Source organism: Coptis chinensis, chromosome 3, assembly GCF_015680905.1.
Source record: "Coptis chinensis isolate HL-2020 chromosome 3, ASM1568090v1, whole genome shotgun sequence".
Lineage (NCBI taxonomy): Eukaryota > Viridiplantae > Streptophyta > Magnoliopsida > Ranunculales > Ranunculaceae > Coptis > Coptis chinensis.
This window is the reverse complement of record NC_141458.1, coordinates 18,971,743-18,989,567: the sequence shown is the minus strand read 5'-3', so window position 1 is coordinate 18,989,567 and position 17,825 is coordinate 18,971,743. Positions and strand designations below refer to the sequence as shown.

Here is a 17,825-nt window from a genome sequence, read left to right as displayed (position 1 = left end):
GAAAATGTGACCAGTGACCATTCTATGGAATTCATCTGTCTATTAATAAAACGCTACTGTAATCTTAAACTACTTTAAAGATTGCTGGGTCCGAGCTACAGTCCCGCAATAGTAGTTTATTATTTGTTTATATGTAATTCTTCAACTTTTTTTTATATACAATTTTAATTTTGTCTTTGCTCTGTTAATTAAATTACACAAATCCAAATTTAAAAATTCAAGTAAATTTAGGACAATCATGCTAGTATAGGTAAACACTCCAATGTCTCAGGGTCTTACTATAGCAAAAATAAAATAAAATAAAATGAATCAAGCAACAATCCGGGTCGTATGAAATTTCCAACCAGAGCCCCAATTTGAAATTTTAGTCGAGGGCATAAACATTTTTTTGGCCCAGAAAAACCAAACCCGGTTAGCAAAATAAAATAAAATAAAATAAATCGTCACAAATCAAGCCCAGTGCAACAATCCATTTAACTAAATAAGATTACCGTATGAAATTACATCCTAACCAGTTTTGGTAAACCTAAACTAAAACCCTCATATCTGCCAATCATCAATTTAAAATTTCAACTAGATTTTCAACAAGACATCCAAATAAACCCACGCAACAACAAATACCATATTTTGTGAACTGAAAATGGTAAGCAACAATTAGTATACTTCGATCATAAATCATATTACGGCTAACAACTCAAATTGTTGTCAATAAATTTTGCATTTGTGCTGAAATGGCCAACAACTTGACCCATAAACCAACTTCCTTTCAGTACGTAAAAGAAATACTATAACAAAACATTTTTTTAAGTACATGTGTCAGGCTTTTTTCTTCACAGTTTGAAAATTGCTATCAACAAAAGCAATGTAAGATTAAACTAATCACCACACGCACCATCCTCATTAAGCACTGAAAACTACCATGTCTTTCGGAAAGATGAAACATATATCTAACCCCAACCAAATATGAGAGCTATTGTGGAGATGAGTGAAGGTATGAAGAAATAAGCACCATTCAATCCTCATAATCACCACCATTCTCCAATAAGTAGTTTGCTGCCAACTCCTCGTTACGGTCACATGCTAAGAAAGCTTCAATGACAAGATCTCTATCAAATCCCATCGCCTCGAGCTGAAATATAATAATTAATTCCGTTAACATTAAGTACAGGAAAAAAGAACTTAATAATCTCATAAATCTATAGAAGGGAGGAGGGAAATGGTCATACTCGTCCAATAGCCTCCTGCTCTGCTGGGGTTACACTAATGGCATGTGGCATATCTTGCTCAGGCTGCTCAAACATATCCCTGAGAAAAGACATCGAATGTAATGTCAAGTATCGAAGTTCAACAAAAACAAAGGAAACTGTACTGTTCTCAAATTTGCTTAGTTTGTATCACTTTTACGTGTCGTAATTCAGTACAAACCCAAAAACTTAGAAGATTTTAGGTGATTAAAACATTATCTCCTAAAAAGGTAACCTACAAGCTCTGTTCTCCCCAGCTAGACGACATACTCTAAGAGTTAAGTCTTTAAAACAACAAGGATATATCATAGTCAGGGCAACATGAATTCCCTCACAACAGTATTTACCACCAAAAGCTCGTCCATACTAGAAGTTCCTAACCCTTCCAAGTGCCACCTCAACTCAGCAGTCAAAGAGAATGGTGGTCCAGAAGTCACATTACACTATTACAGTAAAACATGCTAAACCGACTACTACAGGTATGTCATCCTTGAAAGTATGAAATCCCATTGGAGTAGATAAACACTCCTTTTTCCCTTTTCCCTTTTCTCTTCTTCTCTTATTTAATTGATAAGCATAACATTCACTGAAGGTAAACGTTTGAAAACATGAAAGCAATCACATCAAATGTATTTGAATATAAAACTCTAGCAGATACATCTACGACTCCATTAGGAGGGTGTTTAGCAGTTGATAATAATAAGTTGTCTGGGAAGTGCTCACTCTTCAGCGCCGTCAACAGGCTCATTTACTAATCGAAGAAACTCTGCATGGTGTTCTTGAATTAATCTGAGAAGGTAGGGATTTTGCTTGCTTAGCTCCTGAAGCATTGGCTGAAATGAACAGATTTTTTTAAGTCAGATGTAGTAAATACAAGATACAAAGTTTCCCCAAATGACAAAGCCACACACCTGTAAGATTTGTGGATTTGCTTGCACCATTGTACGTAAAGTTTGGAACTAGAAGACACCAAAACAGTTGCAAGTGCAAAAGTTAGTACTTGTTAAAATATTATGATAATTCATATAAAGTACGAAAAGTACTGTCTCAGCATGTAAGTTTCTGCTAGAAATACAATCATTAATTATAACATATTAACGAAGTTCAACAAAGAACAGTAGAGCTGAACAGTAATGAGAAATACTCATTACTTATTATTTCCTTCAGACAACCTATAATCAACTTTAGTTAAGTTTGCTTCAAATGACAAATGATATTTGGCCATATCACCACTAGAACCAAGTTTTATGAACATCATATCTAACCAAGTATCCAACACACATAAAGTTACAATGTTATGCAAAATTTTGTTTCTATACGAAGTTCTTAATGGCAAAAGTTGACTAAAGTGAGAGCGCTTACAATTATATTGAATTTGGCAAAAGTTACATTGTGATCTAATCTAAAAAGAATAAAACTTTGTAGAAGACAAATGCATGAAAACATCTGCAAAATAGCTAGTAAGCACTGTCATAAAAAATGAGAAACAATAATAACAATAATGTCCTCGTAACTATAAGCATAGCAACTAGCTTTGGGAGCCAGCAAGAGGTAAAAGCACCACATTCATACTCTTGGTATAGCAGAAATGAGGATTTAAGAAGTATGTATAGTAACAACCAGAACAATGGAATTAGGAATGAGTCGATCAGTGTATTGTGATCATTTCCTTAGTCAAAGTAAGGACTTGGTAATGATTTGGCGAGGAGTCTACTCAAAAAGTTTGGATCAATGAGAGGGGGGAAAGTTAACCATGAATTCTTCAAAACTACATAAATTGCCACATCAAAATGCCTAAATTTTTTGTGCGATCAGTGACCCCCAACAAGCAAAAAATTCTAATTATCAAATTCACAAACGATATTTAAAAGGCACTTATTTAGTTCATTATGCAAAACCCGTTCCGCACGACCGCACAGTTGCAGACAGACTAGTGTAGACGTGCGGTCTCTGAATCGGTTACACTAACAATGTGGCATGCAGCCACACACAAAAGATACAACTCTTAGGCTCATTCCACTCAACTAATTTGATACATAGGTATCAACTTTGAAAACCTCAAAATGAAAAAAAATAACGGGGAAATTTATTATGTGATAGAATTTCCTAGGAATTGTATGATATGTCAACTGGTTTTAACGAAATGAGACGATTCTTACATTATATTTCTTATAAAGAAAATTCTAAATATGAGAGGGATAAAGCATAACGCATTATAGATGTCTGTCTGAAGTAAATAAAGAATTAGAAAATCTAAAATCCAGAAGCCTCATAGGACCAGTCTAAAGGTGATATGCTGGCCTTTTAGTCAAGTCCATCAAACATTGCATGTGTATGGTAGTCATGTTCATATATAATTATACTTGTTTTTCTTAGTGGGGTATTTCCAACACTTGTAAACTACTTACTATGTTGTATGTGAACTCTCGCATTTAAGGTAAGCTTGAAGCAATCATATACACCAACTCGCCCAATATTGTCCTTATAACTAAAAAGTGATGAATATATTTCTTTTGCAGTATTTAGATATGAAGTCTCATCCAAACAACGTCTTTGGTATTCACCAACTTTTCCATAAAGCCCCCTAACTATTCAGAGTATCATATAAATGGTTCCCACTAAATCCTCATATAATGGTCTCTACTTGAATTTGTTTATGACCCAAAAAAGAAAGAATTAAAACTATTTCTTGCTTTCAACAAGTCCCTTATTAAATTTATTTACAGCTTCAGATATGTTCATATACTAAACATAATACTTTCATAAATTCTTGTCATTTTTACTACTCCGCAGAAGAATTCATGGACAGAAAACATTTAGGTTCTCATATTCTCATCAAGGACTCGGAAGGTAAAACTGGTGCAGGGGAAAAAAATCCGAAGAGTCGAACAATATCAAGGAAAAAAAAACACAGAAGTTTCCAACCAAAGAAAGACCCAAATAGAATGAGGAGAACACCTGATGGTTGTTTCTGAGAAAGTCAAGGGCTCCATCTCCAGCACCAGCTCCAGCATTGACTGCCTCCTAGAAAAAGACAAACTCACAATGATGATGGAGATGCACCGATAAGGAAATATGTGCAGAACATCTCCAAGAAAGTAATGACTGACCTGTGGAAATAAGTTCAGAGGAGCTGAATTTGGTACTCCAGAGGCAGGTGCAGCCCCTGCTAGTCCTGTTTCTGCAGTGAGGTTTGGCCCAACAGACTGTTGACTTGTAGGATAACTGGGAACCTGAACAGCAACTTCAGCTGCTTCTGGAATACCCTGAGAGTATAAACACATCAATTACGACATCAACAAGAGTCCGAGAGTTGGGAGTACCATAGAGCTTATAACATACAGAATATAAGTAGTCCACAGCCCGTTCTGGGTTGTTGTATGCTGCCCGAAGTGCACGAGTGACAGTCTCCTTGTCCCAACTACCACCACCCATATCCATTAACTGCTGAATAATTGGCTCAAGATTACTACCAGCGACCAGATTCGATGCAGCTTGTCCATAGGTATCAGCAGGTGCCCTGCAATAGACATTTCAGATCCACAATATTTATGAACTATGACACAAACACAAGCACAAGCACAAACACAATCTTCACACCCTGCATTTTTTTTTTATCGGTCAAATCGGGATCTATATTAATATAAAGAAAAAACTATTACACAAGGATGAGATCTCCTACAAATACAAGAAACAAAAAAAAACAGAGAGGGAGAAAGAATTGTTTCCGACAAGTAATTTGGACCCTGTTTCATTTGGTACGCCATCATCCAAATGCATATAATTTAGGAAGTGTACTATACTTGTTTCTCATGCAAGCATACATGAGGTAATGCTATTCTTTCTTTGAATTGCTAGTCACTTGCAGCACTTCCAATTCTTGATATTTCAATGCTTACTGAAATAAGGATTTTTGCTTTTGTTAAACATGTACAGTAGTCAGTCAGCATTCAGTGAACAAAAAGTCCTGAACCTAAATTGTGGTGTAGTAATACATCAGATATGATTACACTTTACTGGCTTTAAATAATATTAATCCAATTGGTGACATTTTTATTGGATTGTATGAGTACAAGCTGGGTTGTCAGCTCAATTAATAGTTCCCTTTCATTCAACAATTTAGAGATCTAGATAATACTCACTAATGAGTAAGTAGAGGTTGTGGTTTCTAAATTTTTACACAACATCAGCAGACTAACTAAAGCTTGTCCTACAAAAGGAAGACTTCCATAATAATTCAGTGCAATACTTGCTCAATATACGGTCAAGTCAAAGCAGATGCATTTTTCATATCAGTATCAAAACATTTACTTGCATAGTCAGAGCCAATGACCATCACATATAAGTTTTAACAACCAACATTTTACTGTCTCGGTAGTAATTTCAGTGTCAGTTGACATCATAAAGTCTGATTCATCAGTGAACCAAAAACTTCATGTATCACATGAAAGATTGTGTTTAACATGAAAGTACAAAAAGAGAATAATTTATCAAAATTAGAGACAAATTATTAAAAGACAAAAATCCTTACTCGCTCGTTCCTGTGGCAGAATCAGATCCAGTGCTTACTGGGGCCCTGCAACAGGCAAATTCAATTACGAAAGCTTAGAGTATAGTACTTGAAATCAACAAACCAAGTGTACAATAAGTTAGAACCACATGGCAACTCACGGAAGAGGAACAGCTACGGGTGCAGAGGTAGGTGGAGCAGCTGCTTGTGTAGTTGGCGTAGGCTGTTTAAAGTCATGAGATGACATAAGAAACATAAAAGTTAATCATCACTGCACACTAGCTTATCTCATTGCAAGGAAAAGAATACCTGAGCAGAAGATGCCCCAGATGACCCAACAACGCTTTTGCTCTACATAAATACATAATCAGTCAAGAACCATTAATACCAAATAAGATTAAAAGTTGAGAATAGTTATACCTTGCTAAGCATTACAACAAGAAAGCCGTCTTCACTGACACTATTCTCTTCCAATGTAGTTTCATCTTTCAAAACTTTCCCATTATGAATCAGTAGTTGTTGTCCACAAGGATAGTTGTCTTTCCCTTGCACATCTTCAATATTCTTCTTTACAGCCATCATCTATAAAAACAACACATCATCATCATAGAGGGGCAGTTTCGTAATAATGTCTTCATTTATTTATTTCTACAATGATTAATTAAATTAGCATTTCAAAAACCATACTAATTGAACAATGACGGCATAAATAATTCATAAAAAAAAAAAAACAGAGGCTCACCGTGTCATTGGGGTGAACCCGGATTTCGAAATGACTGCCTTTCAGTGTTTTGACAGTGAGTTTCATGATAGCTATAGCGATTGTTTTAATAGCAATTAATAATGAGTAAACCCTAGAAAATGAAATGGAGATCCAGGAAACGGAAAAGAGAGTTTTTGTTTTGGGTAAAGAATAAAAACAAAACAGTGAAAAAGTTGGTAAAGATTTTTTATTTTATATATTTTGTCGGTGACGGTGTTGGATAAGTTTACTAAAAAGGCCCATTTTTTTTTTTTAGTGGACTTTCGTTGGACCTTAAAGTAAACCAATTTTTTAGTGAAATTTGTGCCAAAGTTCCAAACAAATGACTAGTAATGAAATCGTCATATAATGAAGAATTGAAGATCATTGGAAACAAGAAAGGATTAGTGACTTCCTGGAACCAGTTTTTAATCATATCCTATTTTCCTAGACACGAGACAAGTGATTGAATTAAGCCTTCTCAAAGAGATGGAAACTGATCTGAAATTCTTTTCTGTTTCTTAGCTTCGACTACAGCTCCTATTGTCCGCATGACATCCAATATCACCAGAATCACATCAATGAGTTTGAGTTTTGTAAAAGTGGTATTCATCCTTGGTGAATCCTCTAAAATTTCGATTTTTCGTCTCAATTGTGGTAATTAGTTAGAAGATACACTCGAATCAAAACCCCACTTAAAGGCTGTAAATACATTAAATTAGTCTATACTGTTGTACGTCGTAATGTTCAAGAACTCGTTACTTGGACTTTGTCTGTCTCTTTTCACATCTACATCTTTGATAAATTTGAACAACTTAAGGAAAAAATTCGATGATCAGAAGAATTATGACTCTTATGAATATATGCTCCTTCCATTATTCAATCGTCATGATTTACTGAGTCTGCCTCGTCTCAAAGTCTCAAAGTTCTTCATCTTCACTCACTTTCCTTCAAAGGGACTGAGTTTATACAATCACTTTTTTCAAGCCTGGTCAGGTTCTTGAAGCTCTTTCCATAATCAAATGTGAAATTCATGACACTACTATATTTTGGCTAGCCCTATATGTTTTGTAACATAAGAGTAAACGGTGTCAATCACGCGTTATCTAATCGCAATCCCAAGTCAAATCTAATGTTATTAGGTGCACCCACACAAATTTGCTTGAATCCGGACTCTTTTTTATTTTTAACTACAATATACCGTGAAATGAAATGTCACCACTAATGAAATGAATAGGCTCCTACTTGTGCCCTTTTAAAGGTTTATTTGTAATGTTCAGGCAAATTAATAGTAAAACTTTGAGACTAAAAGATTCACGACAAGGTTTATGTTTATTTGCAAATTAATAGTAAAAATTTATGACAGATGCATGCTTATTCCATTCCGTCTTTTTTGTTTTTTTTTGGTTTTCTTAGAACAGTCAAATGTGGAACTCAGTATATTTTCGCATGTATCAGCATTTGCTATTGAATGATTACATAAAGAGTCCTGTTACTGCCAGACCCCATATTGTGTCCCATATTGTGTTGTGCAGATCCCGAGTTGGGCCAGGGTCAGTCCATTGTGTTGGGTGCAACTTCGAATCATACACCCTCCAACTAAATACCCGAAAAACTGGCAACCACCATTTGTCTTTCAAACCCTCGATTTCGCGATTTTTGCTCGACCAAAAACCCACAAAATCAAACTATCGATCTCGATTCTTTGTTTCAATTCTTTGTTTCCATCAAATTCTCGATTCTTTATCTCGATCTCGATCAAACCCACCCAATTACTGCTCGATCTCGATCCCAATTCATCAATCAACTAAACAGTGTTTTACTGTCCACTTATTATCACCACTAGTGAGTTCGGTGAGTATCTGAAACCACCTCAAGCTCTTCTATTTGGTTCCTCACACGTAAACACGCTTCAACACCAATTTCAAAGTGAGTTTTTTCCTTTCAAAGTGAATTTTTTTATGCATTGTAGTTTGTAAAATGTTAAGTTTGTATGAAGTATACGTAAATTGTATTAAGTTTGTATGAAGTGTTGTGATCTTTGTGCGACATTGTTGTTTGTAATTTGCTAGACTAATTTGACGTTATAGATTGTGTTTCTATTAATATCTTTGTACGGTATTGTTGGGCGTTAATTGAATCGAGTTAATATTTGTATCGGGTTAATCATTAATTGATGATATATTAGGTGGAAGTTTTTCTTGTGGTCTAATCACTAATTAAATAAATATTATAATTGATTTCTCATTAAATAATTTGCCTACACTCTTCACTTACAGGTATATATATATATATACTTTTGTTCTACTTAGGGGTTGTTTGAGATTAGAGGGGATTAACTTATTCAATGCATCATTCATTATTTGAGTGTTTATAATGTTTGTGAGTCCGGATGAAGATCCAAATGGCTTTCATAGGGAGCATTATATTTATGAGATGAAAAAATTAAGTTTATAGTTGAAGTGTTTTAAGGTTTTCTAAACTTCCCTATGCATGTAGCAGTATGGGGCTATAGGCAGATAATTTTTTTTGTATTATTTGTCAAATTATGTATGTCAAGATCAGTGGTGTTGTATTGTTGGTTATCTTCTTTATAAAGATACAATCAAACATGTAGATGTAATATTTTTGTCTACTTTTTTTGTTTGTATGAAGATAGCCACAGCCATCGATCGTGATGCACCTAACTTGAGAATATATTACTGCTATTGGTTTTAAAGTTGGGATCCATGTAATGTATTTTTCTTTTTTTTGGGCTTTCTACACCTCATTGCAGATAATTTGTTGAATTCATTTATTTGAACAAAGCATTAATCTGATATAGAAATCCTTGTCCATATTCATATTATGATAAAAATGCTCCCGTAAGACCATATGATATAAGTAGTAAGAACCAAGTAATTGTGTTTGATTAGAAAGGGCTAATTGTAGTGTTGTTGATGCAATTTTTGGTGAGAAAATTACTGGGCCTTTAAGAATTGGAGTTCTGTTCATGTAACGAATAACGAATAACGAATCAGATTACAAAGGCGAAGAGAATAGCAACAAGTAGTTCAGTTACACAACCAAGTAAAACTCCAATAACAATTCTTTGCAACTGAAACTTAAACTTAGGAATCTTTGGAGGTGATGAAGGTGTTTGAGCATTTATATGTTCATCTGGTATGGGTTGTCCATAACTTGGGTATGTGAAAAGTAGGAAAATGAGTGTTAGAGTATTGAAACAGGTGGAATAGTTGGTAAGCTTCATTGAAGTCGTAACATAATAATAAATAAAAATCTGGACATAATTGCCAGTTCAGCTTCATTTCCTTTAATGTTATTAAGTTAAAGTTAAAACATTGAGATTAAAGGACTCTCATAAACTCTTACTAATAACTTTGCTCTATTGATTATGTTGATAGTACAGCTACGAAGCGATTGATACCAATTTTATAGTGTGATATCTTACCTATCTTCGTACATTCTCGTATACAAATAGAGTAGATAAATAGTATGAATTGGCACATGGGCAATATAGACATTTTGCTATCAGGTTTCACTATTGTAGCCTATATAATGTCGTGTTAGGGTTAATATTATTTGTAAAGTTCTATTCTCCTTTCTTGTTCTACAAGTTGTTAACAATGTAGTTGTTAGGATTTCTCTCCATTATTACATATCACAGTAAGGATCATTGGATCCACAAAATTCTAGCTGGTATTGAAGATGATTGTCGGATCTCATCATAGTAGTGTTTGACATGGGAATTTCAATGTCTGCTGGACTTATTTCCATTTATCAAGCCAATAGAAGTAAGAATTGGTGTTGAACACTAGGATAGAACTCAACAAGTTATGTTAATTGTTAAGTGTTAACTTCCAGCGAATACATACTGAAAACACCTTTGTAAGGGCCCATATTTTTTCTCGAAAGCTTTATAGTTGGACGTCTCAACTTTTTCTAAGGTCCCTGAGCTTACTATATGTTCTAATTGTTTTCAATTTGAATTAGTTGAATGTGTTATGGATATGCATGTTTTAGATTTTAGTTAGTGAACTCCAAAGTTAATAAACACTTACAAGTTGAATGTCTTAGTATTATAAATTGTCATTTGCTTGTTAGTATTAGAAGTTGTGCATTTGCTTGTTAATAAACAATTTGAATTACTTGAATGTCTTATTTTTAACTCCTATTTATTTTGTAGCAATGCCTCGAACAATGAATGTGAAGAATGTTGCAAAAAGTGTTTTCACGGGTGCTAAGAAGTTGTTAGGTGGGGGGAGTAGTAGTTCGGGTCGCGGTGACCCGCCTGAGAAAAAGAGAGGAAGGGGAACAACCACCTCGGCATCAGTTCGTAGAGGGGATCGGAAAGCGAATGATCCCAGTAATATTATAAGTGGTGTAGAGTTAGGAAATCAAAAGAGAAGAAATGAGACAGTTCTGAGTTATGTAGATGTAGATGTAGATGTCGATTTAGATGTAGATGTAGATGACATAAATATGGATCGTGGGAAGAGTGTAGTTGTAAGTTATGCTGATAGTGAAGAAGATGACGAAGAGGGTGTTGATGATGCAGAAGAGGAGAATGACGAGGAGGAGGAGGAGGAGGCGGAGGATGAGGAGGAGGAGGATGACGAGGAAGTCCCTGTACCTGTACCTCCAGTGAATATTGTGAGAAAGTCCAACAATGACTTGGAGTTCCAGAGAGGTGTTTATGGAGGTGGCCCTCGTGTGCCACATATGTTGTATGACTATGCGGTGCACGTGGCTCGCGATGTTTGGGAGGGGCAGGTAATATTATCATATAGTGTATATTAGTATTTAAATTTTGTATTACGAAACCTTGTGCATACATTAATACTGAGTTTTTGTTGTTTTAGGCGGAGCGAGGGGTGTTGAAGTGCCATGGGCACCTAAACAAGTTGGTACAATGGAATATCGTCGGAGAGTGTTCATACTGTTCTAATTTTCACGTGGAGCTTCAGAGGACCTGCTTATGTGCTCTGGTCTTAGGTGTATACAAGCATCAGGATCCTGTGTTGGTCTCTGCGTTTGTGGAGAGGTGGCATCCAGAGACCAACACGTTTCATATGCCGTGGGGCGAGATGACAATCACGTTGGACGATGTTTCCCAACTCTTAGGAGTTCCGATCAGAAGCAAAGCAGTGACTGGGGACACTGATTTAACCTTGGAACAGACAAAAATACTCCTCCACAAAGGTCTTGGCATACCCATAGACAAGATAGATGCGGAGATGAAATCCAATAAGTTCACTTCCAAAGTTAGGATGGATTTCTTGATGAAGCAGTTTGCTGGGAAGGTAATGGATAAAGATTTATGTGATGAAAATGGGGTTGTTGTGAAGAAGGCGTCAACCCAAAAAGAGTTGCAGTTTGATGTGAGAGCTTATTTGTTATTTTTCTTTGGATGTACCGTTTTCACCGACACGTCTGGAACTGTAGTTCCCGTTTGTTATCTGAGACTGCTTTTGAAATTTACCGAGATCAGAGACTACACGTGGGGTGCAGCCTTACTGGCTTACTTGTACAGGGGTCTTGGGACTGCCACAAGTGCCAAGGTGAGGGTGTTTCAGGCTATTTCACTCTCCTACAAGTATTAGTTTTTTTGTTTTTCTTTTCAATGTCAATTTTATCTATCTATTACAATATTAACTGGGTGTCTATATTAATATAGGCATGGATTTATGAGTACTTCCCGGTGTTCAGGCCATTCCCAAATGAGGACTATCAGTTGAGCATGCCGCGTACTCATAGGTACTCAGTTACTCAGTCTTTTTATGCTAGCACAACAGCTGCATTGAAGCATACCTGAGCGGTGATTGATAATATGACTTGTATCGATATAAGCATTTTTGTATGTAAATAATTTTATTTATTAATTGATATTATTAGTATGTGGTTAATGATTAATTTCCTCGATCATATGTGATAAAAGTAATTTTACGTATTCTAACTATCTATGCGTAAACACAAATAATCAATTTACGTAAATACGTGTTTATATCAATATTCCTACTCTCAATAACGAAGTAATATAAGAGAGTCAGGATTCGTTCCACTCTTAAACCTCAAGACTTAAACAAATTCAACTAATCAAACCCAAAAGGAACAATGGTGAGAGTAATGATTTGATGTGAAATTTCTATTCTACCATTCCCAACAATTGAATCTAAACAAGACATAATATAAAGATTTGAACTTTATTTGTTTAAACTCAATTCGAAACTACTCATGCAATAATTGAATTAAACTAATAATGACAAATAAGTAAATCTAAGGATTTAAGCTAATAAATAAATGAAAATTAATGAAACTAGATTATGGAGAACTAATTAACTTTATTTATCTAATATAACAATAAGAACAAGATATGATTGAATGAATAACAACTATTTTATTTATCTAATGAATGATATTAAATGATTTAAATAACTAATCTAAAACAAAGAATGAAACTAATTAATGGAATGAAAACTAAGTAATTAACTAATCTAGATCTAACTATCTTTTTCTAACCCTAAACTCCATTAACATTAGCTTCCTAACCTAACTGCCATTAACAAAGAGTCAAGCTTTTGTTTTTATACTTTCAGATCCAAAAATCGTGCATGGGCTTGGAGCCATATTTTGGGCCGGAAAATCGGGCCCAAAACCCAATTTCTTTAGTCCAAAATGGGCTCTTCAGTTGTAGTTGTCTTCGATAGATGTTTTGTCCACTTTTGCTCCTCTGATTAGGCCAAGGCTTAGACCATTGGAAAGCTCTTTCCGAGCCGGTCGTTTTGACATAAGATACTCCCAATTCCGAGGTCTGAGTCCAAAGATACGCGCCCGGAAGTTCTCAACGACTTGTGCACTATTTCTGCCCGTGTTGACTTTTCAGCTTTTGACCGGGCTTTACAAAGGCTTTGTCTCCTTGAATCTTGGCCTTTATTCATAGAATTCCTTAGCAACTGATCTTTGCTCCTTTATCTCGCTAAAGTGGCACATTTCTGCACATAATAGACTTTGAAACCTGAAATACATAAAAACACGTAATCAGTATTAACTCTTAATTATTACTCATATAATTGGTCTAAAAGTATGATTGTTAAGGGGTTAAAACTACAGTTTTGGGCTCTTATCAAACCACCCCCAAACAGCATTTTGCTTGTCCTCAAGCAAAGATGAGAAATTAGAATAAGTGACCAAAAATGGAGTTCTATCTACTCTCGTTTCACTGAGTGCGATTGCATTGACCATATGCAACAAGGCCTTAAACCACTAGGAATTCCCTAATGGACGCAAGTTATAGCCTCGTGAGAGTTTTCCAGTGAAGGTACTCACAAACTTCATCTATACTACAACGACTAAGAAATAAAACTATTGTTTCCTCATTCATGTCTCAACTATCTATACATCTCACTAGCAATTGAATAAGAATAACCAAGTCAAAAACCTAAACTAATATATGCATAATAATCAATCATCTATGATACAAATATATATACTATGAGTAATACTATGAAATGCCTAGCGAGGTTCGTTTTGAAAACTTCGGAATAAGCGTCCTTAAATAGGTCCTCACATAAATGTCAAGACAAAAACCACTCTGATTTTTCCGCTCAAGTTTCGCTACTCCAGTGCGTAGTGGGCACACTTTACCTTACAATCTCAATGACAAACAAGGAAGCCGGAGTCGATCAAACACATTTGCCACTTACTATCACACTAACCTATTCCTAATTAAGCTAGAGGTCTTTATTAGGTGTTGCGGGGATTAGGAGATGGTTTAAGAAGGAAGAAAATGGATATTCAAAAGGACAAGTCTGAGATAATAGAGTTTTCATATTATGTAACTTAGAGAAAACCTTGTTATTTTCATTTGCTTCTATACTTTGTTTCCATCCTTAGCCATATTTTTCTTTTTCTTTTCTTTGGCTTTTGACTCCCTTTTATTCTATTTTTGGAGTTTTTATTTATTTCTATTTTTTTCTTTTCCTTGGATGGAAACTTTTTTTCTTTTTTCAAGCAACTAACTAATTTTTGTTTACAATGGTTTTTTCTTCTTCTTTTCTTCACTCATTCTATTCTCGGACTTATTCTTGATTGGGTAAGTTGAATTTTTTATTTTGTTTTGTTTTTGTAACAGGGGTAAAGGAATTGTGGTTTATGGAAGGCTAAAGAAAGGCTCGAGAGGGGCTTACTAGCGGAAAATAATTCATAGGTTTGAATTTCGGCTATATCGATCCAAAGAGGGCCTAAATTCTCGCTTAGGATATGGCATAGTGATCAAGCAAGTGGACGTGTGATTTCTCTATCCGGATTTTACTTCTCCCTTGTGTCATTTCTCAAATGTTTCGCTCATATAAGGCTTTAGGCTATATTCTCACAGGATTTGTAGAATAAGTACTCTAGCCTAGATTTTGTAAACTTATCGCTAACAATCATAGATACTCATATAATATATTTATAGATAGATGCAAAGATTATTACCTACATATTAACTTAAGTTTCTAACAATTATTCTGATGCAAAAAATAAGTGAAACTTCTAGATTGTTAAGAGCATAGAGAAAGAAAATAATACCAATATTCCTAAGTGTATAGCATAAACTTATTTATTTATATTTTGAAATTTTTAACTTGAAAAAAAAAATACATATTATCCTAACGATGTTTAATTATGCCTATGCCCTTAAACAAGAAGCATGCTTTGTCTTCAAAGCATTTAAATAAAGAGGGTAGAAAAATACCATGGAAACGCGTGAAATTCTAGAACATCCGCAAAAAAACAAGGTTAGAACATACTAATATAGGAAATAAAACCGACGCGAACTCTATAAGAGTTCCACCCATTATGGGGTTAACATAATTAAATTGCTTGGGACATAAGCGGACACTAACTGAAACTAAAACTTACCTCCACTCCGCGTTTATTCGTCATCCTCCTCTTCTATAAAGAAGTGAAGGTTCCTGGCGTCTGCCATGCCACGATAATTTGCCATGCTTCACGCCATTATCATCTATGATTGCTAACCTGTTAAGCGCCACTTGGTCGGATGGGGTGTAAGGTGCAACCTGATGAGGTTGTATCCTCCACCCTTGCCAAGTCATTTCACGGAAAGATCGAATAATAGAATTGGTGGGTCTTACAATGTCGACCCCAACCCAGTCCGTGAAACGGGCACAAAAAATAGGGAAGAAACATAGTATAATACGACAAACTAATATAGGCATAAGAAGATACTTATGCCTCATGCTATGGGCTCGTGCTAAACTAGACATTAAGGTCTTAGGAAGGTCATATAGCAGGTTTCCTCGCCTAAAGCAAGGAAGACGCCGCAAAGTGGCATCATTCGTAGAAGAAAAATGCCACTCCCCTAATATGTTTAGCATGATAAAGAACATTACCGTGATCACATTAAGGGACAAGCTACCAAGGGCTACGTTATATGTCCCTTGGTCCTCTACACGGAAAATGCCGGACCCATAAGCCTCATGCAAAAGTCATAAGTGTATACATGCATATTATCTACCCAATAGCATCATGGGTCTTGTATTTCATTGGGCATGGCAAGTCCAAGAACAAATGCTAGCAAGAACCATAAGCGGTTCCCAGCCTACGTGTGTGATCACCTCGCTTAAAACCAAGCACCATAAGTAGTGCTTTGAAACAAATCTTCGAAAAGACTGTTCGGTATTATTGTAGGAGATGTCATCTCAAAATTACGCTCTGGGAATAGCTGCGAATGACCCGCAAGAACAACCCGCGAAACTGGAATTTTTTGGTCCACGAAAAGTCGATGCGTGAGCGCGGCTCCACTTAGTAGCGAGCGCTCGATGATTTTGAATTTCAGTGTTTGAGCGAAGTCGCTCACCTTAAGCTGAAAGCGCTCTGTACAAAATTCTCGACAAAATGTGTAGAGAAGTGCTTCCTCCTGCGAAAAGCGCTCGAGGTCTTCAAGATCGAAAAATGAGGCTAAACGTGGGAAACGTGGGGAGTGAAAGGTGAGTGGTGGAAGTTAGGTGTAGTGTGGGTTGTGAGTGTAGAATGAATGAAGTTTTATAGGTTTTGAATTGTTAAAACGAATCGGTAGGTTGCCAAAAAAGCTTTAAGGCAATTTCCGAAACAATAAAATTCCGAACCCCAAAACGGAAACAACTCATATTCTTGATTCTATAACAACCCTAATATCTTTTATACTGGATTTAGACTAGTAACTTCTAAACTCTCTTAGATTTCATCCTACCACCATATCTAATCATAGGTATGCCAATTACGACAATATTCTCAACCTTCACTCCAAAACAAACTCTAAAATGGAGGATCTTCTACAAATCATGATAGAATAAATAATACCACCCCCAAACAATTCGGGAAGGTGGGATTAACAATAAAATCCATGCACAATTTGAAAAGAACAACATTATATTAAAATTGAAATTCAAACAACATTTAACTACCAAATTCAAAGTTAACTACGAATTTAACAACGTAACATCCTATCTACTAAAAATAATAAAAACAACATCAAAACAACAAACAAGGAGAAATCTAGCTACTCTTAAAGGGAGCGAGGTGGGGATAAGAATAGGAAGTTTAGTGATCAAGCATGGAAAAACCAAACACCCACCCCAAACAAATTTTGAAAACAGGTTTGTAAAAATTTGTTTTAAAAACGGTCTTTTAAAGTCGATTCCCTAGACTTAAAGTGATATATATGTATTTACATGCAGTTTCCCATATATCAATAATCTAAACAATTGTGGATCTTTCCATAAATAGTTAACATGGAATGCACCACCAAATATAATCAAGCTCCAAAACTTTCTACGACGCAACTTAGTTGAATAAGAAGGTGTCCAAGTGAATGATCATGAGTAAATGAATGGTTTTAGAAAATACTTGGAATGTGGATAAGTGTTAGAAGAAAAAGGTGGGAAGAATGATTGGATTTTATGAGGGATTAACTCAGGTGGATGGTGGTAGGGTGGTGCTCTAGGTACTGCTTGAGAAGGTGGATCATCACAGGCTCTTAGAAACTCGTTGAATTCCTCATCTAGGTTGTTCACATCCATATAATTATGGTATTCATCTCCATCTTTGAGGAATTCATCTATCTCGTCTATTGTGAGGTTTAGTCCATCTCTTCTATGGTCAGAAGGCAGGGTTGAAAATTCTTTCTCTAGTTCAGTTATGTTCAAAGAGTCAAAATTGTGATCTTTGTCTTCTTCCATAAGAGGGATATGTACTAGTGTAGGGACGACATCGTCGGAAGCACTAATGTGATGTACAAAACTCTCAATAGACTTAACTTCACCTTCTACAGGAAAATCTAGTTGTTCAT

General features: G+C 35.6%; 1 protein-coding gene across 1 annotated transcript; it reads right to left on the bottom strand.

The window, feature by feature from the left end:
* Positions 1–660: 660 nt before the first annotated feature.
* On the bottom strand, positions 661–6,683 carry LOC147508466 (ubiquitin receptor RAD23b-like). Its single transcript, XM_086600987.1, has 12 exons — positions 6,497–6,683; positions 6,175–6,336; positions 6,064–6,105; positions 5,916–5,977; positions 5,776–5,820; positions 4,587–4,764; positions 4,355–4,510; positions 4,203–4,268; positions 2,156–2,203; positions 1,968–2,077; positions 1,227–1,305; positions 661–1,129 (listed from the first exon to the last, which is right to left on the bottom strand). The coding sequence occupies exons 1-12, from the start codon at positions 6,560–6,562 to the stop codon at positions 1,013–1,015; spliced, it is 1,131 nt and encodes a 376-aa protein (XP_086457113.1). The 5' UTR covers positions 6,563–6,683; the 3' UTR covers positions 661–1,012.
* Positions 6,684–17,825: the final 11,142 nt, after the last annotated feature.

What these genes read in the sequence shown, in the direction of transcription:
- LOC147508466 (XM_086600987.1), bottom strand. Translation starts at nt 6,562, where the DNA reads ATGAAACTCACTGTCAAAACACTGAAAGGCAGTCATTTCGAAATCCGG. An exon ending in TCTGCCACAGGAACGAGCGA is followed by an intron (nt 4,765 to 5,775) that starts GTAAGGATTTTT and finishes TGTCTATTGCAG; the next exon opens with GGCACCTGCTGATACCTATG. An exon ending in CTGTGGACTACTTATATTCT is followed by an intron (nt 4,511 to 4,586) that starts GTATGTTATAAG and finishes TTATACTCTCAG; the next exon opens with GGTATTCCAGAAGCAGCTGA.